The sequence below is a fragment of the Puntigrus tetrazona genome, chromosome 15, assembly GCF_018831695.1.
Source record: "Puntigrus tetrazona isolate hp1 chromosome 15, ASM1883169v1, whole genome shotgun sequence".
NCBI lineage: Eukaryota > Metazoa > Chordata > Actinopteri > Cypriniformes > Cyprinidae > Puntigrus > Puntigrus tetrazona.
In genome coordinates this window covers 21,210,259-21,234,581 of record NC_056713.1, presented here as the reverse complement: position 1 = coordinate 21,234,581, position 24,323 = coordinate 21,210,259, and the positions used below count along the sequence as shown (strand labels likewise).

The following is a 24,323-nucleotide window of genomic DNA, read 5'->3' as shown; positions in this document are numbered from 1 at the left end:
TCCCAGCACAGTAATCCCGTTGCCCGGCAACGAGATTCCAGAACGAGAAGGTGGACTGGTAAAGATACATAAATATTGTCGATATTTAAATAATGAGCTCTTTGAAGAAATTCTTAGTCTTCTTGAAAGAGCGAATCCCCGCTCACAGATACGGTGTCCTCCGCAAACGCACGCGCGCATGAGTGATCCCGCATGTTGCTGACCACATGAACACAAACAGAAACACAGCCAAGCCCAAACACAAAGTCACCCACACACCTTCAGCTCTCAACTCCAGTTCTCCCACCCACACACACACACACACACAGACAGACAGACAGACAGACAAACATCTCTCATCCTGAGAAAGTCATACCATACAGAGCTGAATCATAAATCACATCACTGTCACAGATAGACAGATTGATTGATATGGTTTAGTATGCATCTTGGTTTTGAAGTCACATTTCGCGACAGCATTAAGGAAACAAATAACATTTCTATCTTATCTCTACGATTTTCTTAAGGATAAAAATGCTTGTGCTGTAAAATGGGAGCACTATTGCTATAAGTTACAGTTAGAACAGAGACTAAGCTAAATTCAGTTAATATTTATTTTTTTGAGATAATTGAAATGAAAAATAAACACACACATGCACTTAAACATATATTAAATAATTAACACATCACTGACTGGTTAAGTAAAACATAAAGGATATGTAGGCTAATATTTAGCAAAATATTCTTCTTAAGTTTGATTTTCTTAGCCAACTACTAACTTCCATGATCAGATTTTGTCCCATAAATGCCAACTGTTTTCTTTAATCAAAAGACGGATATGAACAGGATGTTTATTTACTCTATTACAAGTTGAACCGAAAAACTGTTATAAAAAAAAAGCAGCTATTTGAAATCAGTGGCAAACAACTGCATATTAATCACAGCAGGTGGTGCTTATGAAATATCCGTAATATAGCACTTCCTTGCTTAATGCTGTAAACAAATAGTTATGGATATTAATACTAAATTAATATGCAATACCCACACAATTCCTCCAAAAGAGCAGGCATGGCCATTTGTAAATTTTATGTGTGTAGCTTTCAGTCTCATCCCCCACTGTATTTTTTTTAGCTCTATAAAACAGCTTGTTTTGCTGCTTGATATTGCAAACTGGGGTGTCTTACTGCATTATTTTAGTGTATTATGGTAATTATGAACACACTGGCTTGTAGTGCAAACAGTTTTAGTGTTTACTACACATTGTTATTCTTCTCGTTATTGAAGAAGCAAATGTAATTCTATGTCACATTTATTTTAATGTCAATGATAGATATGTGGACACTGAATGACTTTAATGAAGCAAATGATAGATAGATAGATAGATAGATAGATAGATAGATAGATAGATAGATAGATAGATAGATAGATAGATAGATAGATAGATAGATAGATAGATAGATAGATAGATGTGTTTGTGTTCACTCACTGAGGCATTCTGGGAGAGGGTGAAAGCCGATTCGCTGCAGATGGGCTGAGCCTATTGTAGGAGGCGGGGTCTACTGCCATTTTAGGAGAGGAGGTGGGGCCTGATGGAGAGGATGGGTGTGGCTTAGATTAATAAAACATTTTTTTTATCACACAGAATAAACGAGCTTGGAGACATTACAGTGGAGCAGACCAAAACTGAATTGACCTAAATCCATACTTAGTCCCAGAGACAGGCACACTAAGAGACTACAAAAATGTTTTTATAAGAAGGAAAACAAAACATCAGAAGTACACGGTATCAGAGACAAGTAAAACCAATTGTTTGGCTAAAGACTATTGAGATGATGAATCTGGCTGCCAGAGAAAGGTCTTCATTACAGGCCAAACAACATACTGGTCATTCACTTGTTACCACCGACAAATCAAACACACACACACACACACACACACACACATGTATAAATACAGAAGGCCCATTGTGAATGCTGGCTGCGCTGCCTGAAACTTTGTGGGCATAGGAATGTGTATCTGGGGCCTCAAATGGAACTTTCAGTAATTGTGTCTGTGTGTGTGTGTGTGTGTGTGTGTGTGTGTGTGTGTGCTGTGTGTGTGTTGCTGCCGAGAAAGTCTGTTCAGTTTCCCCCTGAATTTGTCTCCTCTGCAAATTCTGAAGTCTCACGAACAAAGGACGCATCCGAAATGCTTCATTACCTCCTTACACTGTTTCCCTAAGCTGCTCTCCTGACCAAGCGGCTCTCTGCTCGCTCAGTCTACACATGGCACGTGGTCACATGCGGTCATAGTGTGCTATTTGTGTTCCTGGATCGTGAGTTAACTAGGTGTGATCAGGAAGATCGCACAGCATGTTTGTCAAACTCCTTAAATAAATATTGATCCGTGCGTCAATAAAACTCTGTTGAGCGCTTGACAGACTCGTCTAGGAATGCTAAACTTGAACTGCTATGAATTCCACCGGCACTTTATAATATGTTATGGCCTCTTAGTTGTGAACATAATATGCAAGCAGCGTATTACTATTATTATTGTTCAGGGTTGCTCAGGCTAAGGGACAAACCTCTAACACAAAGTATTAAACATGGGAGGGAAACATGTAAAAAAAATTATTAAATCCCTTTTTCATGACATTTATCGCTTTTTTAATGTTTATAATGTTTATTATGTTTAACGGTTATGTTTATATATAAATAATACATATATTAATAAAATGTTAATACTTTTTATGAAAATATATTTTATATTATATTTAAAGATATCATTGGACATTTACAATAGAGTTTAACTAGTTTTTACATTTATTTGAACAGATTTCTGTTTCGTGTCATGGGAATCTACTTCTTCATCCAGCACATCCCAGTTCCTACATTTGGTCAATGAAAGACTGTTCACTTGATCTGAGGTTTAAACCACACCTGACTGACTAACCAACATCACAACTGCGTGTTCAAACTGAGCGCAGCACAAAGAAGAGCTAAAACACGGAGCAAACAGACCGGCTTGGGGTCAGTCTGTCACACCACAATGTGAAACTACTTTACGGTCACACCAGTACATCGGTTAATAATTTGCTTTAAACCCAGTTTCCAATAGTGCCACCAGATCTGGAGCAGCGATCAACAGTGAAAGGGGTTGTTTTCCCAGCGGGCACTGCAATTTGAGAGAAAACCTGTAATGATGCATGGCGAGTTCAGAAAGTGTGTGCGCTTTGCATTGTTTGAACAAATCAGCTAAACATATGGTACACTGACTACCTATAGTACCCGCTATTGCTAGACCGAAACGTCTAGACTCTTCAGAAAAAAATAGTCATGTTATGCAACATTCAATACTTCAGATGTGATGCATTACTGCCCTTTTATATAATACATAGTCATATTTTATATAATATGCACTACCAGTGAAAAGTTGAATACACCTACTCAGACTTTATTATCACTATTTTCCATATTTTAAAATAATAGACCCTCCTAGGCTTCGAAATTAAATTATACAAATGGAATATATATTACTGTATATATATCTGCTACTTTTATATATTTTCAAGCATTTTTAGATTTATTTGAATTTTTTTACTTGAGGTTTTTTTTTTTGTTGTTGTTGTTTTTTTGTATGTAGCATATGGATCCCAACTTTGTTGTTGTGGATTTTCCACATGTTGGTCTTTTAAATATTAACTTTTTTTTTCCAGAGAGACTTATTTCCTGGTTCTATAGACTTTGTACAGTAAATCTGGGGAATTACCGTACGGACTGTGTACATTGCACTTACACTAACTTATTAGGCATTACAAAACAAACAGATTTCCATTTAACATTAGCAGTGGAGCAAATTCTTCGACATCCAAAGGCACATTCTCACACACGCCCTCTGACTCTTCGTATTCACACCAAACTGTCAGTGAATAAAAAAGAAGTGACAAATTCCAGAACAGCACATATTCACGCAGTCGTTTTCACTCACAAAACACACACACGCAACAGTCACAGACAACTGCAAAAGTCAAACACCGCACCAGAGCGAAGAGCGTGACTTATACTAAAAGATGCTGGGGAGTGCACTGTATTCTGGGAAATCAAGTCACCCATGTACGTAAAAATTTTTTGCATTGTCTCAATCTTAATCAGCATACGCAAGAAACAGCGTAACCTAAATCGTCACGTTAAAAAAATAGGACTACAGACTCAACTGAAAATAACAATAAAGCTTATTTATTTTCTTGATTGAACCAGACATTGCCTTTTGCATACCATCTTCCCTAAATAGTAGATTACCTGAGATTAAAAGGCATTCAATAACACTACACTGAAAAAAAAAATCCATGAGTGTGTGTGTATATATATACACACACACACACACACAAGTCAACGTTTGAAGTGGATCGAAACCTTTCATCAAAGTGAAACCTAAACCCAAAATGCATTCTTGTCTTAGAATAACTTGTATAGTAAGTAACAACTCATATATATATATTGTAGAAAACATCAAAAACATTGCACATCAGGGTTCAATTCAAGACCAACTGAACAATATACCACACAAATAATGTAGTTGTATTTGTGAGGATGTTTTTTTTTTCTGTGAATCTAAAGCAGATGGCACAACCGCAAGTGACTCCTTTTAGCTGGATGTTTTAATGAACCGTTCACTAAAGCCTTTCCAGTTTACCGAATCCTTAAATGAATGAACTCTCTTACAGTGGTTACTGAATTTGATTCACTTAACAAACTGCATATTATTACTTTTCATTGCTATGTTAGGAGAAGCTTTCAGAACTTTCCATCTCTAAACGTTTTAAGGTCTTCATGTACAGAACACGAAACGTTTTCTCCTTTGAATCTCCTTAAAACGAATACCAATTAACACAGCATCGTGTCATTTCGTCGCCATTGCAAATCCACCATTTTAAAAGGGCTTTTAGTCCTAGACCACAAAACAATTTGAGATAGCAATGGCATCAGGAACAAAGATCAAGAGCATTTGCATTTTGTTTAGACAGCCTAATTAAAAATGAAGTTTCATTTCCTTAAAGAAAGAAAATAGGTGCGCTTCATAATAGCTCTGAGCAAATTAAAGCAGAGTTCATATGTTCAGCCATCTAAAACGTCTTTCTCTGGAAAAACAGGTGAGGACCTAGCCATAATACAATCATTAACCGTGTCACGTAAAATGCTAAATATGCTGATATTCACATGAGTATGCAATAACTGCCTACCTCATGCCAAGGACTTCACACAGCATTGGGTTTAATGTGTTAATGGGTGATGAAGAAAGCAGTGTATGGTCTGTACAAGGATATATTTTGGAAGCCGAACTACTGAAATATCATGCTGTGTTGCTTTGCTGGTCAGCTCCAGCAGTCGCTGGTAGATGCCATAAATACAGCATGTGGGCGAAAACCTCAACTCGCGGACAATCAGAAGAAGCCTACTCCGAAGAAATCATTTTATGAAAAGTCGCAGAGATTTCTTCAGTGACAAATCTATTAGAATTGCGAAACTGGCTCGAGGCGTCTGTCTAATAGATTATTGTGGGTTCAAAAACGGTCTTAGATAAGACAGTCACCTCCAAGTTGGTGTACTTGTTGACAGGAACTAAGAATCTCTGCTGTCCTTTCCTCATTGCACTGGCTCCCTATAAAACTTAAGAGTCGATTTTAAGATCCTTCTTATTGCATACAAGGCATTGCACAATTCTGCACAAGCTTATATCTGTGATCTTCTCAGACCATATCACAGATCCAGTAATCAATTCCTCTCTCACATTGCAAAGCTAAAGATGATCAAGTCTTTGCCGTAGTCGCCCCAAAGTCTCCCTGTGAGCATCACGGCTTCTTCTTCTGTGGATGTTTTATACGTTTTAGCATTTGACTGAAAATGTTTCAATTTTATTTTATTTTGTCCTGTTTAGCCTTTGTATACGGCGAAGCCCTTTGAATCAACTACGGCTGTGTTTAAATTTGTGCTCTATGAATGAAATTTGCTTTGCCTCACCTTGTTTGTCTGCTAGCAGAGCAGCCACAGTTGAGTTAAACAGAAATGCTAACATATAGCTTTGTCTTATACTTTATACTGACACCTACTGACGTGGAGGTACCATCACACAAAAGCAAAGGTCTTGAGTTGAAGCAATGCCTTATACTCATCCGTTATTAATTCTGCGACCAAAAGTGACTGATATAATGAGTTGGCTCTCAAAAGATAGAGTGAACAATATTCATGTGATCTCAATGGCTGCCATAAATGAGTTTTTATAGCCTGCTTATATGACTCATCCAACACATCCTCATAAACACTTGCCCAACATTATTGTTAATTTCTGAGGTGAGCTGATACAAGGCATGTCAGTTTCATTGTTTATTGGTTTAACTCGTGACAATAATAGAGCAGGCCTTTCTAATGTTTTCAAGGAGATCATCGCAGCGTCGTCTTTGATCCTTGAACAACAGAACCACAACTGAGCATATCGTGGTATTTAATCGTTCAGATTCACCACAATGGTTAATTTGGTCTCAGTAAAGCATCTGCAAAGATGCCCGTGCTCATAAAAAACACGCATGCGATTCTCAGAAGAATTAAACACAAACAGTGAACAATTAAACCAGTTTCTCGAGTTTCGAGTGCTTTGCTATTTCACGCGGGGCAAAATCATGTGCTTTCATTCCCTCCCTCAGAAAGACCAAGTCATAATTGCGTACAAACTATTTAATTACACTAAATGTTTTTTGGCTCTGATTGTGACCAGGACTTGTTTGACGGTAACATCTATCACTGCTGTCACTCATGAGTGGCATAAAAATCAAAAGAATCCATTTAGCAAGTGTCAAACTCAGCAAGTATGCCTTAACTTCTTAAAGAAGTCTAGTGCAAAAAAAAACTTTTTTTTAGATGTGGATTCACTTTCACTCTTAAAAAAAAAAAGAGGGGGTGTGAAGAACATTTTAATAATCTAAAGAGCTTTTTTCCACACAACCTTGAATGGAAAGGTCAGTGCATGTTAAAGGTTCTTCAATAATACTTTATAGATGCCAATAAAGAATGTTGCACAGTAAAGCTCACACAAGTAAACTAAAGAGGGTTCATTTTCAGTTGAGTCTATACAATCCTTCGAAATCTGTTTACCACATACAGGGAACAATAGTGCACTCTATTAAGACCACAGCGCATTTGCTAGGTAACGCTACTGCAACAAACATATCAGTTTCAGTAGCATACATTGTGTCTCATAAAGAGTGCTTAGTCAAACAATGAGCAAAGCTTCAATGATTTTAAAACGACAACCGTGACTCCTTTATATATTGATATATAAAGGAGTATATATATATATATATATATATATATATATATATATATATATATATATATATATATATATATATATACACAGTAGTCAACATTTGAAATGGATCACAGAAGTTAATCACTTCAAATGTTGACTACTGTGTGTGTGTACTGTGTATATTTATCATGTGTATAAAAATACGCACACATACAGTATATATTTTGAAAATATTTACATTTATATATTTATATTCATATCATATATATGTATTTAAAAATATATAAATGTAACGTATATTCTTACGTACGTATATATGCATGAATATATATATATATATATATATATATATATATATATATATATATATATATATATATATACTGTATATATACACACAATAAATATACACAGTACACACAAACATATGTAAACCAAAAGTTTTATTTTTTGATGTAATTAATTGCAAATAATCGTTTGACAGCCCTATTACATTTTTTATATACTGTTATACAATATTACTTTTTTCATAACTTTTATATTTTAGTTTTTCATTTTTGTTGAAGTCGTGGTGATTTTGTTGTTTTTCCTATACATTTTTAACAGCACACGTGAGGGTTTCTAGATTTCACGCAATGTAAATAAACAACGCAAGTCTCACTTTCTTGCTGCTCTGAAGACGAAGACAGCTTTTTCTTTCGCATTGAACGGTAAAACCGCGAATTCCTGCGTATCGGGGGTCTCCCGGACAACGTCTCGTCGTCGTCGTCGTCGTCATCCTCGCTGGGCAGCTGGGGCGCCGGCGTCTGAGGTTTGGTCTGGACCACTTGATGTTTATGTCCCCACTTCATTCGGAACAGGGCTGTCATCGCCATCAGCTATCAGTAACGAGATCCAGCCGTTCATGGAATAATCCCCATCTGACAAGCGCAGCAGGAATTCCCATCCAGAGCGAATCCAAAAGTTCGAGCTCCCAAACACACAATCCTACCACAGTCACAGAGAAGCTATGCACCCTTTCTAGATAATCAACTCTCTCATTCTTCTTTCGCCTCTTTCTTTTTCCTCTGCCTGAGGGGCAGGCGTGTTGTTTCTGACTAGTTCAGAAGTCTAAAATCTGTCTTTCTCTCTCTGAGTCCTCTCCGGTCTAGCAAACCTGTCCTTTGGCCCTCGGTGTCAAAGTTCTCCCCCCTCCTTCTCATTCATTCTCGCCGGCCCAGCCTCCCCGTCTCTCCTCCCTCTTGTCCTCCTCTGTTTTGCTTGCCATGCCCTGTTTTCCCCTGAGCGCATAACTTCCAGCCCCACGTGTGTAGTATCAAACAGGTAGAGTCAGTCATCTAAAACAGCAGATCTTGTATTTTGAGTTGTCACTTAGCTAATATGACGTTGACACCTCACCCATAATGTCTCATCAAACAACATCACTGTGACTTCTCCCACACTTTGAAAACAGCTCTTTACAAAGGCTGCACTGTCCAAAACGTTTTTTGACATTCTGATTTGAAAATAAATCTTTCTGGAGTAAAAAACCTATTTCGATATTTTCAGAAATTCACGTTGAATTCATGCGCTACTTTTCATGCGTCTCTCTGTTTGTCAAATTTTGTTTTCATTTGTAGTTTTAAAAAAGTTGAAACAATTATAAAGCACAATGTTGTAGGTTTAGACTTTTTTTTAAAGAATATTTTTGACATTTTAATTTGCATTATCACGCATACATTTAGGTTATGCTCAAAATAAGAGTACAAAGTTGTCAGGAAAGTGAAAGGATGGGTTAAGAAAAATAATTTAAGCAATTTAAACTGATCTTCTAGAAAGTTGAGGTGTTGTACAGAAAAAATATATTTTAAAACAAAATTTTTTTAAAAAATTGGTTGAAATTAAGCTGTTATTTTTAGTCAGTTGAGTACATATTATTTGTAGTAATATATATATATATTTTTTTTTTTAGCTCATTTTTAGTTAAAATTGTAATTAAAAGGCAACGCTTATAATTTTCATTTACATTTTCTCATCTAATATTTATATATTTTTCATTTCATCTTTATTTAAATGAATTAAAGCGTTACTTTCAGTCAAAAATAACAACACATTCTTTGTGACACCCTGTTCTCTACAGTCAGCTGACTACTCGGGGTTAAAAAGTTCTCTCTCCCTCTTTAGCTTGGCCAAAAGCTCTCCGTCTAATCCCATTGTGCTCCTGCTGATTAACACACATTGACAAGCACACAAAAGCACAGACGCACACACACACAGATCAGAATGTGCATGCAACCACAAACATTTGCTGAAAAACAATCTTAAAATGTCCACTGAAGCGTAAACTTCAAGCACACGCACATGGGATAACATGCATCAAGCACAGGCGTAAATTGGGTAAACTTGAGTCCTATCACAAAAAAAAAAGAGAGAAACGCCTCTTACAATTACCTAGCCAAGCCTAAGATCAGTATTACGTTACAAGGAGAAAGAGCATGCATACCTGAGAGAGAAATAAGGATTATGGGACGTCTGTGTGTGCGCATCTAATCCAACCATATACTTCGGGGGGCCAGAATTGCTGGATAATGTAAGTTAAGTAAATCTTTACAGTCTTCTTTTAGCGTTGTGATTTGGATTTGAGTGTGTCCCCACATAGACAGTTTGGTGGATGTGTGTGTGTGTGTGTTGGTAGGGGGGTGTATAAACAAAGCCTGCTGTCAGTATTGAGTTTTTGAGATGGAATGTGGATTCGTTGAATCCTGAGATCCTCGGATTCCTGAGATTACGTAACGCCAGCGAAAAGAGCTCTGCGTCGATGTGACGGGCGCGCCTCGCTCTTATAAACTTCACCTGTGAAGAACAGGTGTGCTGCAGTTCTACAGGCCATGAGAAACTGCCCGGCCTTGTCTTGTGTTCATCGGCAGCGCGATCAAAGTCCACGCCATTGCAGTTTTACCTCTATAATGCTCATTCATTAACTGCGTGAACAAATGTTGTTTGTGCTGTTGCCTCATTATGGCCTAATAAAGGTTGCTAATATTTTTATGTCTTAAAACATGCAAATAAATAATCAATTCGATCAGCGTTGACGTAAACGGTTATGAGAAACCAAGTGTAATCAGAGCGAACGATGGCATTATAATTTAAGTGTTCCGGGAAAACCAGTTGAAGAGCAGTTTTAGCAAGGCCGGGAGAATGGCTAAAACCAACATAAGCTGTTTTCTTAAGCATTTCGGTGGTTTTATGAGATCATTAACAGCGGAACTTGAGGTTTGTCGTCATCTAGTGGTGAGGTTTACATCTTTCTTTTGTGAGAGTTCCCTATATGTCTGAGTACTGTAAGCTATTACCGTAAATGCTGCCGCCTTGAGAATACAATGCTTGTTGCCGAAAAAAGGAAATGAGAGTGTTGTTTGGATTTTAAACGTACCATTTCACAAACATGCACACACGGTATTTGTGGTTATACGGACTCCCCCTTTTTTTATACTGTAAAAATTGTAGGTGCCGTTGCCCTTCACCAACCCTACAGCTAAACCTACCCCTTACAGGAAACTTCATGCATTTTTCTAGACTAAAAAAATCCTCATAAACCACCTTCTAAATGTTATACCTCTGTCATACCCATATCGTTAAACAAATCTGTGTCCCCCAACATCACAAAAACCAGCACACACACATAACGCACGCAGTTGACTTGCTATCCTTGTGGGGACTCTCCAAAAGAGTAAAGGTTTTTATGCTGTACCGTATTGCCCTACACCAACCTGCACCTAAACCTACCCCTTAAGGTCAGGCTTTTTTAGATTTAAAAAAAAAACTTCTGTGTGGCCTCAGGGGACCTCAATTTAGTTATGTATTAGGTTGTTTTTTTTTTAGCAGGGCAGCCCCTATTATTAACCTGTATTCAGGATTAAGTCCCCACCAGAACGGAAAAACAGGTAGGCCTACACACACACACACACACACACACACACACGTTGGGTTTCCATGTTTTATGGGAACTTTCCATAAGCGTAATGTTTTTTATACTGTAGAGACTGTACATGTCATACACAAAACCTACACCTAAACCCCTTACAGGAAACTATTGTCAATTTTAGATTTTCAAAAAATTAAATGTTTTATAAGCTTGTTTCCTCACAGGGACCTAAAAAAATGTCCCCAAAAGGTCAAAATTTACTGGTATTGCTATCCTTTTGGGGACATTTGGTCTCCATAACGTGATAAATACCACACACACACACACACACACACACACACACACACACACACACACACAAACTGTCTTTAACCTAGCTAAGAAACAATTATTTTAAAAAAACGCTTTGCTAACGTTTCGATAAGAATGAAAAAGTTCAACCGAAAAGTTATCCGAATGGCCTGATAGTTTAGGCTTTTTTTCCCTTGGTTATACGAAAGTTAAGTACACAAGCAGACTGGAATGCTATGTTTTTATGCTTTCTGGACGTTTTGAAGCAAGTATGCTAACATTTATCAACTGATAGATGCACCTCCAAATAAACATTAGCTTTCCATTGATATTACTAGTAGGATCTATCTAGACAAGTAAACACAATAAAATCCACGCTAAACTGGTTTATTTATCATAGCCTATGTGTTGGTAAAACCGTGCGTTCCGAACTGCTTTTTATGAGTTTTGCTGATTTTGATAAAAAAAAATTAAAAGCGTTATAGACGGTTGACGTTGTGAAGTGTAGAAGTACGCCTTTATGTGTGAAACGTTAGCTCTTCGGTTCCCCCCTTGACTTGAAAGCTCAGCGAGCGCGTCTGTAAGTTACTTTCTTTTTTAGCACATAACCCTCACCGGTCTCTGACTGCAGAGTTCATCTCGTCTGCAACGGAAACGCACGAAGCAGAACCCACTCGAGCAGCAGACGGCACGCGATGCTTCAACGACATTTTTCACAACTCGTCTCCTGTGAGGACCCACGACTCGACTTAAACTGTGGATAGCTGCGGACGACGGCGCGGAAACTATTTCTTTATTTACTGGCCGTGGGAATGAACTCCAGCACATCATGTGAGTGTAGCATTTTACTCTGCTACCGCAGTTTCCGCCGAAATACAGGGATATTCGTGCGATCGTGATAAACTCAAGGCTGTAAATATACGGAAGATGCGTATATTTCGAACGTATGCTTTTGTTTATTAGATACCTGTTAAATGTCGTTTTATTAGTTAAAATATTAGAGTCGTAACTGCATCTAGTTTGTTATAATTTGTCCTTTTTTCTAGGTGATTCTACAGTTACACTCATTCAAAGCTGTAAACGTATATATATATATATATATATATATATATATATATATATATATATATATATATATATATATATATATATATATAAAATATAGCTATTTGTGTGTATATATATATATATATATACTATAAAATAAATTAAGAAAAGAATACAAAGGCAAAAAGAAAACCCCCAGGAAGACCACATTTCCATTTGCCGCTTTTAACCATTGTATCATCACTGAATTTCCAGCAGTTGGTGTTTGATCTCGAGTCTCAGTGTACTTTCGGGTACATTTGCCTTTGTGTTCGGATGGAAAATCTTGATCTAGATGAAAATCTTATTTAGCTGTTTGACCCACAAGAATATATAAATAGCCTAACATGCATGCTTACCATGTACTACAGATATTCAGTATTTTAACAATATAACAATACACGGATGTGGTTCGCTCCAGTCAATGGTTATTTGCATGAACATTTTCATATATTGTTTGTTTTAGATGACACAGGATATAGGAGTATCATCCTACAACTTGGGGCCGGTACAAAGACCTGTTCGCAGCAACAACAATAAAGATAACTATAATGATAACAATAACTCAAAGCATGATAAAGCTCTGTTTATCATAAGCGCTGTCTGCTTATGCCACTTACCAGAGGTTTTAAATGTTTGGTGGATTCTGATTGGCTATCATTCATCAAGCGAAAAAACTAAATCGTTGTTAAAGTTATTCCAATGATATCGTTGGTTATTCAGAAGAGACAATGCGGGGAAGGTTTAAACAATGATTTAAAGCTGTATCAGCTTGATAAATGAATAATAATAATAAAAAAAGTATAAAACTTAATCAGGCAAGGATGTGTGTTTTCACCACAAAGAGTAGAAAAACCTCAAACCTTTCCACTATATTGAGAAAATACTACCATCCTGAGAGGTTGATCAGCATAGAGGCACTAGTTCCGGCAAACCTGAGTAAACTAGTACACTAGTATTCTCTACTGTATGTCACCCAAAAAAACTGGTTCTCGTCGCGGTTTATGTAATGCATTTAAATATTAAAGACGCTTGTGCTTTGGCTTTTAATGAAGCCTTTGATTAGAAAGAAGTCTAAAAAGAGAAGTTAGAAGAAGTGTGCTTAACATGAGAACTATCACCATATGTCGAAATATCAAACATCATCCCACAGTCATCTTTGTTCACGAAAGCCTTTAGAATGCTAACTATAATGAGTACAATGTGTGGGTCTATAATTAATTCATAAAGTCTGCTTTACAGTCATCTTAAAACCCACCTGGTGGCTATATAGCGTACAGTATTATCACATATTTAGACAGAATGGGCTGCTTTTGGATTTATTTTTAGCGTGTTTGCATTGACGTAAACATGTCTCTGAGAGATTACGATGAATATTTATAGTTTTAGTAATTCATGCCGAACTTTTATTAGCAATGTCACCGACCAGTCACAGCACCTCCATGCGTTCTCCTCTTTCACAAATGTATACTGGTTGCACCAAGCGAAAAAAATCTGCTTATTTTACATACTTTTAAACATTAACGTGTTACAAATGACTGTCCGACTGTTTTGTTTTTTTGCCGCCTTCTCCTCCGAAAATGCCGCCATCAATTACTTACCTGATCTTTCTTCCTGGAAAGCAGATGTTAGTCAGAAAGTCTGTGTGTGCCTCTTTGCATTTTTTGGAAAATTTAAACGCTTTTTTTTGTATTTTATTCATTTATAGCAGTCATAAAACATATTCAAACCATTAAGTTGAAAAATGATTGTTTGTTTTTAGGTTATTAACTTACTTAAATCCTCCACATGCTGGTAAAGTCATACATATTTCCTGTATTTAATCTCATTTAATTAATATTACAAGTAAAAAAAAATCAACGATAAACAATGCATAACTCATGCATAATCGCACATAAAAAAAAATCATATAATAAAATAAATGGACTTATTTTAAAAAGCGTCATACTTTTTTGCTCACATGAAACACAAATGCACTCGTGGTGAAATAGTGAGATGAATATTGTGCTCAACCCAATGCTAATGGAAGTTTTGAGGTGTGACATTTTAACTTCAATGTTCCCGTGCCTGATACAGAACGTTGGGTTATCGTGTCTGACCCAGTAACATCTATAACACCCAAACACTGGCTTGTTACATTTGACTAGCTCAGATAGCACGTCTGTCAAGCATCTGCTGTGTACAAGCATCTGACAGACATCTTCAAGATACCGGATTAATGTACATTCTCAATCATGAACATCTTAAAGTTATTTTCTGAATGTTTATTTGACATCAGATAGATAGGAAACGCTCTCTATAGATGTGTTGCAGATAAGCAAAAACATGTGATGCAGGTGTCAAATAGAGAAAAAAACTACCGAAATAGACATCCAATAAGCTCAACCCAGCATTTTTGGGTTTTTTTTAGAAGGGAGTGTTTTTGTCATTTCTCACACAAAATGTTGCAAATTTTGTACTTTGAAGTTAAAATATTTTTAATACGTTTTTAAACAAATTCCAAATAAATGAACGCATGACGCAAATAAGATATTCATTTAATAGGCTGTAAAAAAATAAAAGAATGGTTTTTATTTCCTGTTTACCTGTTTGCCGTATTGACTGAAACCACGTTCTATCATATACCTCCATCTTATAAAAACACTGCCAATGTTTACCTTCGTTTTATCCCGTTTCTACTATAGGTCTGTGTGTATTTGTATTTCAGCCAGTAAGATGTGAAAGAGCCCGTGTCGAAATGAGTGCCGTGCCCGCCTGCGAAGATTAATAAGAAAGAAATATTGAGTTGCATTTAAAACAAAAAATTGCATTCAAATTTGTTTCAAAAACAGACTTTCCAGTAAAACCATTACTTTTTGTAGTGTGTTTTGGGCATTTTTTCAATACGATTTAACATCGCTCCAATATAATCCATCACATACCATTAGACACCATTATAGTTTCCTTTAAAACCAATACAGTTTTCATTATAACCATTAAATCCATTACATTCTCGGTTATTTTGCTTATGGCACCCTTAACACTTAATTAACCTGCAAATAAAATATAAGAAAAGTTAAATTATTCGTTTTTTCGTCTTTTTCATTTATGTCGATTAAAAATACAGCGGTTAAATGTAAGGTAGGTTGCAAAAATATTCAATAATCGTCAATCCTGAGTAATATATAATAATAATAATAATAATAATAATGATATTTTATAGCTATACCCCCCTGTTCAGTTTCATTGTTTGTGCAGAACTTCTGTTCTGTCAACGTTATGCTGTAGATTGAGCATTAAAGGTACGATATGTAATACCATCTAGTGGTTGAAAATGGTACAGCGGTACAAATTGAAAATATTGGAGAGACGTCGGTTCTCCCGCACCCTCCTCCTTTTTAGACTACTCACGCAGGTTGCCAGATTGAGGGCACGCAACGGGAGAGATCGCAATTGGCAACCCTTACGTTTTAAGTCGCTGAGTTGATTTTTCTGCGTCGTAATGTGCCTCTTATCGCAGAGCCATTTTTATTTGTATTACGCAGGTTGCCAGATTGAGGGCATACAACAGGAGCAATCTCGATTGGCAACCCTTTTACGTTTTAAGTTGCCGAGTTGACTTATCTGCGTTGCAATGTGCCACTAACTGGCAACCCGAGGTGTTGTACTATTTGGCAGTGGGTGGAGCCAAAACAATCACAAACATTCCGACACAGAACACACGTTGAGAAAGTGGCACGACTGTTTTTTTTGTTGTTGTTTTTTGCAGAAACGCAAAGCATGTTTCCTAATATACCTGCAAACATATTTTGTTACGCTCGAGTACAGCACTTCTGGCTATTTCTAGAAACTCACCCGTTGTCTCTCTCTCTCTCTCAGACACGTGTGATTGGGTGTGTTGGGTCCAGAGGTGCGTCTACGTGCCCGTCCTGGTTTTCGGCTTCCCTCTGATCCTGGCCGCTCTGTGGCAGCTGCTCTTCCGCATTCGACACTGGAGCGAATCGACGGTTTACCTCAGCAACCTGATCATCAACGACAGCCTGCTAATGCTGTCCCTGCCCTTCAAAATACACGCCTACAACAAAGACTGGACCCTAGGTCAGAGTTTCTGCTCCCTGCTGGAGAGCCTGCTCTACGTCAACATCTACGGCAGCATCATGCTGAGCGTGTGCATCGCCATCGACCGCTACATCGCTCTGCAGTTTCCCTTCGCCGCGCGCCGTTTGCGCTCCCCGCGCAAAGCGATGCTCGCGTGCCTGGTCGTGTGGACGATGGTCTTCGGGTGCAGCTTCCCCATCTACAGGCTTCACGACCACGAGCAAACGAACACGACGCACTGCTTCCAGACCTTCTCCAACTCGACTTGGAGTAAAAGCTGGATTCTGGCGTCTATGGAGACGGTGTTTTGCGTCAGCGCGTTGGTGATGGTCTTCTGCTCCGTGCGCGTGGTTCAAGTCCTGCACAAGCTGAGGGATCGCTATCCCGGGGATTCCAAACTGCGCAACAACAAGAGCATGAAGATCGTTCTCAGCAACCTGGTGGTCTTCCTCGTGTGCTTCATTCCTTATCACGTAGCGGCACCCGTGTACTTCCATGCCAAGACGCACAAGTGGAAAGAACACACCATCAACAACCTACGCTACTTTGTTCACGTAAGCATATGCTTTAGCAATGTAAACATCTTGGCCGACGGCGCGTGCTACTATTTCATCCTTAAAGAGAACCTGGAGTCCGCGCAGCGCGAGAGGAGAATGGCTATACGCGTCAGAGAGACGCGCATACGGGGATCGAAGAGTTTAACGTTTGGAGATATACGTAACTGTACGACCAAAACCACCGACAATGCGGAAATATGCGTGGATACCGGTTTCACGTAAGGATCCGCGCACCAGAACTAATGCAAAGGATGACCGATGCTACGGGAACACCGCAAAGGACGACGGGAGACAATAAGACACGCTCGTATAGCTGAGCAAAGTATGTTATACACTCAGGATGTGATGTAGGGGAACTTTTAGGGTACCAGACAATATCGCGGTAACTCTTACGCACTGGAATTTTGTCACTGCTTTTAATCTGAAACCATGCCGATGTCCTTTAAAACATTCTTGTAACAAAATTGTATGGTTTGCATGTTTACGTGTGCAAAACAATACTAACGTTTTCCAGTTTTGGAGTAAATTGATGTGTGTCCAGGTCAGATTTCGATTAAGCAAAATTTACCCACTTATATTATTTTTTAACATCTTAATTATTCTTAAATGACGATTCTCGTTACTGGCATACGTGCCATTTTCAGTAATACTGTAAAAAAATCAGTTCGCAAATTGAAATAAGTATTTTAATGAAGCAAAACAAAAGAATATATACATAAGTTTTCATTACTGTATCATCAAAAGTACTAGAAACGATAGAAAACAACAGAGAACATTTATATTGACACAAGAAGCCATTTATATTGATCTTTACTGCCTTTATTAAAAATATATATTTTTTAAATATTAAAAAATTATGTATTCAAAATTTCTATAGTAATAGTAATATAGTAATAGAAATTTCTTATTTCTACAGTAATAGATGTGAATAAACATTGTGATAAAAAAGTATCATCATTTAAGAATTATTTTAAAAAAGACAGATGTGTGTAAAAAAGACTAATTACATAAAATTACATTTTATTTGTGATTTTTTTTTTTTATATAATCAATAATGATATTTTGAAACCCGTTTTTGAATGTTACGGAATGTTAAAATGTTTTCATGATTTGTTCTGCTCCCAAAATCTCTCTTTTCACCAGCAGAGGACGCACTTCAGGTTTCTTTTCTTTTTTTATAAATGTGGTTTAATTGCGGTAAAGCCCGTCAGGCAACAGGAAGTCGACAGGTCTCGTTAATGTAAGTGAGTTCAGTGTTCATATTAAAAGAAATGATTAACTTTAACGCTATCTCCCTGCCACAGAATACAGTTTAAGTTGATGTCAAAGGTTCCCGTTCTGAAGCAGATGCATCTTTGTGTGTAATCAGCATAGAATAAGTGCTGTAAGAGGGTAAAGGTTAAACGCAATCGACCGGGAGTGTCTTGTTCTACAGCAGGGAAGTGTGACAAAACGCTACATTTCATTTTTCTGAACCAGATTAAAGTTGCTCTGCTTGTACATACGTTTCCATACGTTTTATAATTCAACAGATAATGCTGCTATAAATGTAGCCGAGTCATTTCATGAAAGACTACTATATATGAAGAGTATTTTAGCTTCGGTTTCTGAGATTCCTCACGAAGAACTTGCAGGTAGTTCTGATGTTCCACCGTCTCCATCTCTCCTTGTCGGTGTATGTGTTATTTATTGCAATAAATAAGACTTTGTATTAAAAATGTGTGCTCTGTTTGAGGCATATTAATTTTAGCTTTCTCAAGATGACTGCTATGTGACATCTACTTATTAAATGTAAACCACAGGAGTAAATACATATCTGTGGGAACGTGGTTAAGTTCAAACTGTTTTCTCTAGCAGTAGGTTTGTGTAAAACATAACCACACGGACATACATTCTCTTAAGACTAAACATTTATTCTTCTTAAATATCAAGTTAGGAGCGTGTTAAATAATATATATATATATATATATATATATATATATATATATATATATATATATATATATATGTATACATATATATATATATATATACAATTTATTAACACCTATATAGAGACATGATGGATGAGAAGTATATCAGTAAACACGTCTATGTCACGTTTGTGTACATTTGACATAAATTAATTATATTTACGAAACTGAAATTATTGCAACAACCTTATTCTTGATATTTATATTGCTAGTAGTAGTATTTTTTTTTAACTGATTTTCTCCTTAACACATAAGGGCAATGGTCGGAGTGAAAGTCTACTATCGAGACCTCTATTTCTTTATTTTTATTATTATTTTAAATTAAAGTACTTTTACCTCTTTACTATAATGCAACATATGCTACTATGACATAAGAATTATTAAACTAATTAGATTTTAAAAAAAAACAATTGAAGAGCCTTAAATGCACACAAAAAAACACAAACGATTTTTAATTTAAAACAAAAATATTTTTTATAGCAATACTATTTATTGAAAATTATAAAAATGAAAAATTACTTGCATTAGAATATTTTTATATAAGAATATCTTTTAATACATTTTGTAAAATTGTTGATGTAAATCTCTATAAACATGTATAAAATATATATTTATATATATTTATTTACCATTTTTGTTGTCCAAAATGGGTTGTGCGTAATTCTTTTACTGTTGAAATGTTTCTTCAAGCGCGTAAAAATACCCGTATAATACAGCAGGTTCCCATGTGACGTCATAGCGCGACAACTTGTCCGAAAAGTTCAAAATGAGGTCATGTGTTTTTCAAAACACAAAGAGTGGATTTCTTTTAGTTAATAAAGTTTGCCATTAAATTTTACTTTAAAAATCAACCCACCGTGAAAAGTGGGGCAGGCTCCACTAAAGAGGCGGAGAAAACCCCTTCACCTTATTCTACATCCTTCCTCTCCAGTCGATTCATTGCTCGCTGGGTTCCCTCAAAACCACTTTAGAATTCACCCAGATGTCAATCAAAATCTAAGAGGCCAGCTTAGAGACAACCTTTCATTCACCTCTGCAACATGAACTTGTCTGCGAACCTGAGCGCGAGCTTGTGCGCGACTACCCTGGCCCCTTCGAACCGGTACCTGGCGTCGGCCGCGGTGTACGGCGTGGTCCTGGCCGTGGGTCTGCCCCTCAACACGCTGTCCCTGTGGATCCTGCTGCGCACCCACGGGTTCCGCTCGCCGTGCGCCGTCCTCATGGTGAACCTCGCCGTGTCCGACCTGCTCCTCGCGCTCTCCCTGCCGCTGCGCGTCTACTTTTACGCAACGCTCCGGTGGCCGTTCGGAACGGCCACGTGCACCGCCGCCTTGATGTTGTTTCGCGTGAATATCAGGACGAGCTGCATCTTCATCACTTTGATCAGCGTGGACCGGATGGTCGCCCTGGCCCTCCCGATGCGCTCCCGGTCTCTGAGAACCTCCGGTTGCGCGCTGAAGTGCTGCGCGGTCGTTTGGATCCTCGTCACCGTCCTCTGCATCCCAGAGATTAGATTGCTCTACAAAGGCTTGACGGGGTGCGAGAACATACCCTGCTTCGAGATGCAAGCGAGCCGCGGGAGATCGCAGGTCGTCTCGCTCGCGCAGGCGATATTTCTATTAGTGCTCCTGCTGGTCAACGTCGTCTCCACGGTCGTGGTCGTAATCGTCCTGAGGAAGCGTCCCAGCGACGGAGCGGCCAAGGTTAACAACAAAATGAACGTGATACTGATTTTCGTGGTCAACATGCTGGTCTTCATTATATTTTTTCTGCCCTTTACTTTGCAACTCCTGACGTTCAACTACAACAACAACAGCGAGGTTATACGAGCTCTCGTCTGCTTGGCGAGCGTCAACTGCTGTCTGGACCCGCTCATCTACTACTTCTCCCTGGACTCTTTCTGGCAGGACAAGGGCAAAAGACAAACGGATGTAGGCACTTATTCCCTCAGCAGGTCGATGGAAAGGTCTTGACCGCCTCAGGACGGTTGGGATAAACAATACCGCTTCGCGCTCTTTAGCCAAAACAGGAATTGCGTTCCCCTTGAGAAAATACGCGTTTGAGTTAGAGTGAATCAAACTGGGACACTTTTGAGACGACTAGAGAAAATATCCCAACTATTATTAGTAGTTTTTCTCCGACTTCACTTCACGAGGGGTTTGCGAGCGAACGGTTTCTCTCGTCACGTTTTTGTCTCGTTATCACTATATCAAGCAAGACGCAAAGCGTTTGGATACGAAAAGTTATCTGGACACTTTATGGGTGTCGAATACTAGTGGAACGTTAATAAACTACTGTGGTTAATCTTCCAGAGCACCCGGGACTTATTTCATTCAGTCCAGAACATATTAAACGATAACGCCGGTTGGATATTTTGATTAAATGTTCAATTTAAACCTTCATTATTTGCCCTGTGGTCTACTGAGCTCCTCTGGTAAGTCAGCATATACATAACAATCTGTATTATCAATAATAACTGCCCCATGTACTTAAAAAGGCAGGCTTATCGCGAGCCTTACGTAAATACGATGTATGTATGAATTGTGTAAAGAATGTCTCAAAAAAAGAAGTGTATACATCTTTGTCGATAATCTATAAAACATGTTTTAGTTGTATGCTTATTTATTTTTTTATAGCATGGCTAGAGAACTACACCTAAGCAGTGCTTTTTCCACTTCCTGTTACCGAGGTTTGAAAGCAAACTCTCTCTTTCAGTGCGTTTGAAGAAATATTTGAGACGCAAAAGACACTTCAGAGGAACTTGACTTGCGTCTGTTGTCAAATTATGTCAGTCACAACCACAAAAATGCACATTTACATTAGTTAACATGGATGCTGATGATCAAACTGCGCTTAAATGTGATACATGAACGTTGGTTTTAGCTGAAAACGAATGCATCCTTTTTGTCAATGTCACTGCTATCGTATATGTTTACAGTTGAGGTTGTTTGTTCATGTAAAAGCGTTACAGTCATATTTGCAATTGGTTTATATAGTGTTGTGATTAATGCGCCTGTGGTTAAAAGTGCCATCACTGATACCAGATGACAGAAATCTGCTTGTGTATAGTCGATGGAAATGATTTCAAAGCACTTTTTTGTTCTGTCATCTAAAGCGTTGACTTCTTTAACACAATGCAAATATAGGTTTTTCTCATGACATGAAATCATGAATCTGAGGTTTCATTGATTCAAGCGGATGTCTTTTCTTGTGTGTACGTCTTACATTAAAAAGAAGTTGAATTGAATTTATTTTTCAACATTTATAGTTTGAATCTGTCTAATCGGTGTCATATTTTCGCATTGGATCGTATCTCCTCCTTTACCTCCCCTTGATCTCCTGCGTTCTGTGTGACAAACATAACCAAATTTAATAGTTTGGAGATTTCATAAAATTGGTCTAGATAAACTAATGGTGTGTTTTTGTTGTCTAGCTGCCACAGATCTAATGATCTTACATAATCCTAATAAACCCGTTTGATGAAAAATGTTTAGAAGCCTAAAGCATGACTTGGCTGTTAAGAATTTGTTCTATAAACTGTGTTTAGATTTTGTAAACGAACACATGCTGATGCATGAAACGGCAGGATTGGAACTACGCCGTGTTTGGAAGCAGTGTGCTGAGTTCGGTGGCATATTTCATCAGCTATAAAATAACGTCAGAGTATCTCTACACGGATGGATGAGATCAAAGGTCTGAAACAAATACCTTAAAGGAATAGTGCATCCAAAAATGATAATTTGCTGATTATGCACTCTGCATGTTTGCTCGTCGGAACAGATTTGGATGATCGCAGCGTTACATCACTTACTGTGAATGGGTGCCGTCAGAATGAACCGACGGCACCAGACAGCTGATTCAAACCCACACCACTCCTAAACAAAGAGTACATTTTCAGCAGATTTTCTTTACTGGGTCAACTATTTCTTTAAGTATTAATTATTATATTGCTTTCTGCGTATTTGTCAATGATGTGTAGAGTTTACTCACTTCAGAAGTAGTTTAACTTCAAAACTATTATAAAGAAATAGTTAACAAGCAAAAAAAGGGCTAGTAAAGTATGTTAGCATAAAGATACAACAAAGACTTTGGTAAACATTAGGGTCTCTAGTATATGTATTTGCATATATATGGTCATAGAGTGAGCAAACATCTTGATGTTCACAACTTTTTTATGCAATACAATCCTAGCTATGCTAGTAAAAATGGAAATTAATAATATTTTTTTTACTTTTTAAGTGTTGCATAAGTGTTTTATGCATAATAGTAAACGTGATCAAATCAGCTGATGTAAGATATAACAATTTTTATGATGATTTCATTGCTCATCATATCCTACCAGTCACAACTGGTAGCATTAAACACAATTTTTCACACTTTTCCAAAAACAATGTTTAAATTATGTGTAAATATTGATTATTTTAAATGTGGGATTAAATGGGTAAATGAACTATATGTACTTATTATATGGTTAGTTTTAGGGTTACAGGCATGCGGGTTAACGCATAATTTAACGTAACAACGTAATGCAAGTGAATGTAGCGAAACAAGAAAACCTTAAAGTGTTACTGAATTTTGTTATTTACTCACCGTCAGGTTGCTCCAAACCTAAACATTCCTAAACTTAAAAAGCTTTTTATCAGTGACCAAATTGTTCAGTTTGTAAATACGTATGTTTTCCACGACTCTCTCACTGACTCACAGTGTTTTTCAGGTTAACAGGTTCTGAGAGGGAAAGAACACTGAATAATTTCTCATCACATAGAGCTATCGAATGACTTTTTATGGTGCTTCTTGCCATTTTTGGATCTTTTGCATCACTGCATGGGAAAAAAAAAGAAGAAGAAAGACGTGCGTTTGCAATGTTCCTTTTTTGATTGAACTACTCCATTTGAGTTATATTGTTCTCAGACGCCTATTTAGAAACTACTATGGGTCAGATTTATGCATGATCTCACAATCTAACCAGAAACCTCAAACTGAGCTGAGAGGATGGGCATATCTAATGCAAGAGCGCAAGATGGTGCAAGATAATTTCAAAGTCATGCACGAGGACAACGGTTTTTGGTGACATGCGTTTCACACGTATTTCATTTCCCCTTTCTTACAGTTTCAAGTATACGGACTTCCTCTGGGCTTTGCAGAAGATTCCCGTCTAATTTACATTAAAATTGG

The 24,323-nt window shown here is 37.5% G+C and overlaps 3 protein-coding genes across 4 annotated transcripts in view; 2 read left to right on the top strand and 1 right to left on the bottom strand.

Annotated features, from left to right (window-relative positions):
• Window positions 1–8,430, bottom strand: part of ngef (neuronal guanine nucleotide exchange factor) — a 25,269-nt gene extending 16,839 nt beyond the window's left edge. The window contains exons 1-3 of the mRNA XM_043258636.1: window positions 7,922–8,430; window positions 1,466–1,565; window positions 1–55 (exon numbers count right to left, since the gene is read on the bottom strand). The exon at window positions 1–55 is cut by the window's left edge and continues 149 nt beyond it. Of these exons, the coding sequence (XP_043114571.1) occupies window positions 1–55; window positions 1,466–1,565; window positions 7,922–8,135 (369 nt within the window). The 5' untranslated portion in view covers window positions 8,136–8,430. The remainder of the gene's footprint in view (window positions 56–1,465; window positions 1,566–7,921) is intronic.
• A 1,294-nt stretch (window positions 8,431–9,724) lies between these two features.
• gpr55a (G protein-coupled receptor 55a) lies at window positions 9,725–18,895 on the top strand. 2 transcript variants are annotated; one of them, XM_043258637.1, is made up of 3 exons: window positions 9,725–11,183; window positions 12,087–12,286; window positions 16,400–18,895. In XM_043258637.1, exons 2-3 carry the CDS (start codon window positions 12,268–12,270, stop codon window positions 17,395–17,397), a joined length of 1,017 nt encoding a protein of 338 aa, XP_043114572.1. In that variant the 5' UTR covers window positions 9,725–11,183; window positions 12,087–12,267; the 3' UTR covers window positions 17,398–18,895. The 2 variants fall into 2 exon arrangements, with proteins under 2 accessions (XP_043114572.1, XP_043114573.1); XM_043258638.1 differs by having other exon boundaries at window positions 9,754–9,829.
• A 911-nt stretch (window positions 18,896–19,806) lies between these two features.
• On the top strand, window positions 19,807–22,399 carry lpar5b (lysophosphatidic acid receptor 5b). Its single transcript, XM_043259544.1, has 2 exons — window positions 19,807–21,582; window positions 21,785–22,399. The coding sequence occupies exon 1, from the start codon at window positions 20,189–20,191 to the stop codon at window positions 21,119–21,121; it is 933 nt and encodes a 310-aa protein (XP_043115479.1). The 5' UTR covers window positions 19,807–20,188; the 3' UTR covers window positions 21,122–21,582; window positions 21,785–22,399.
• Window positions 22,400–24,323: the final 1,924 nt, after the last annotated feature.

Excerpts from the sequence above, each read along its gene's own strand:
- lpar5b (XM_043259544.1), top strand. The coding sequence starts at position 20,189 with ATGAACTTGTCTGCGAACCTGAGCGCGAGCTTGTGCGCGACTACCCTG.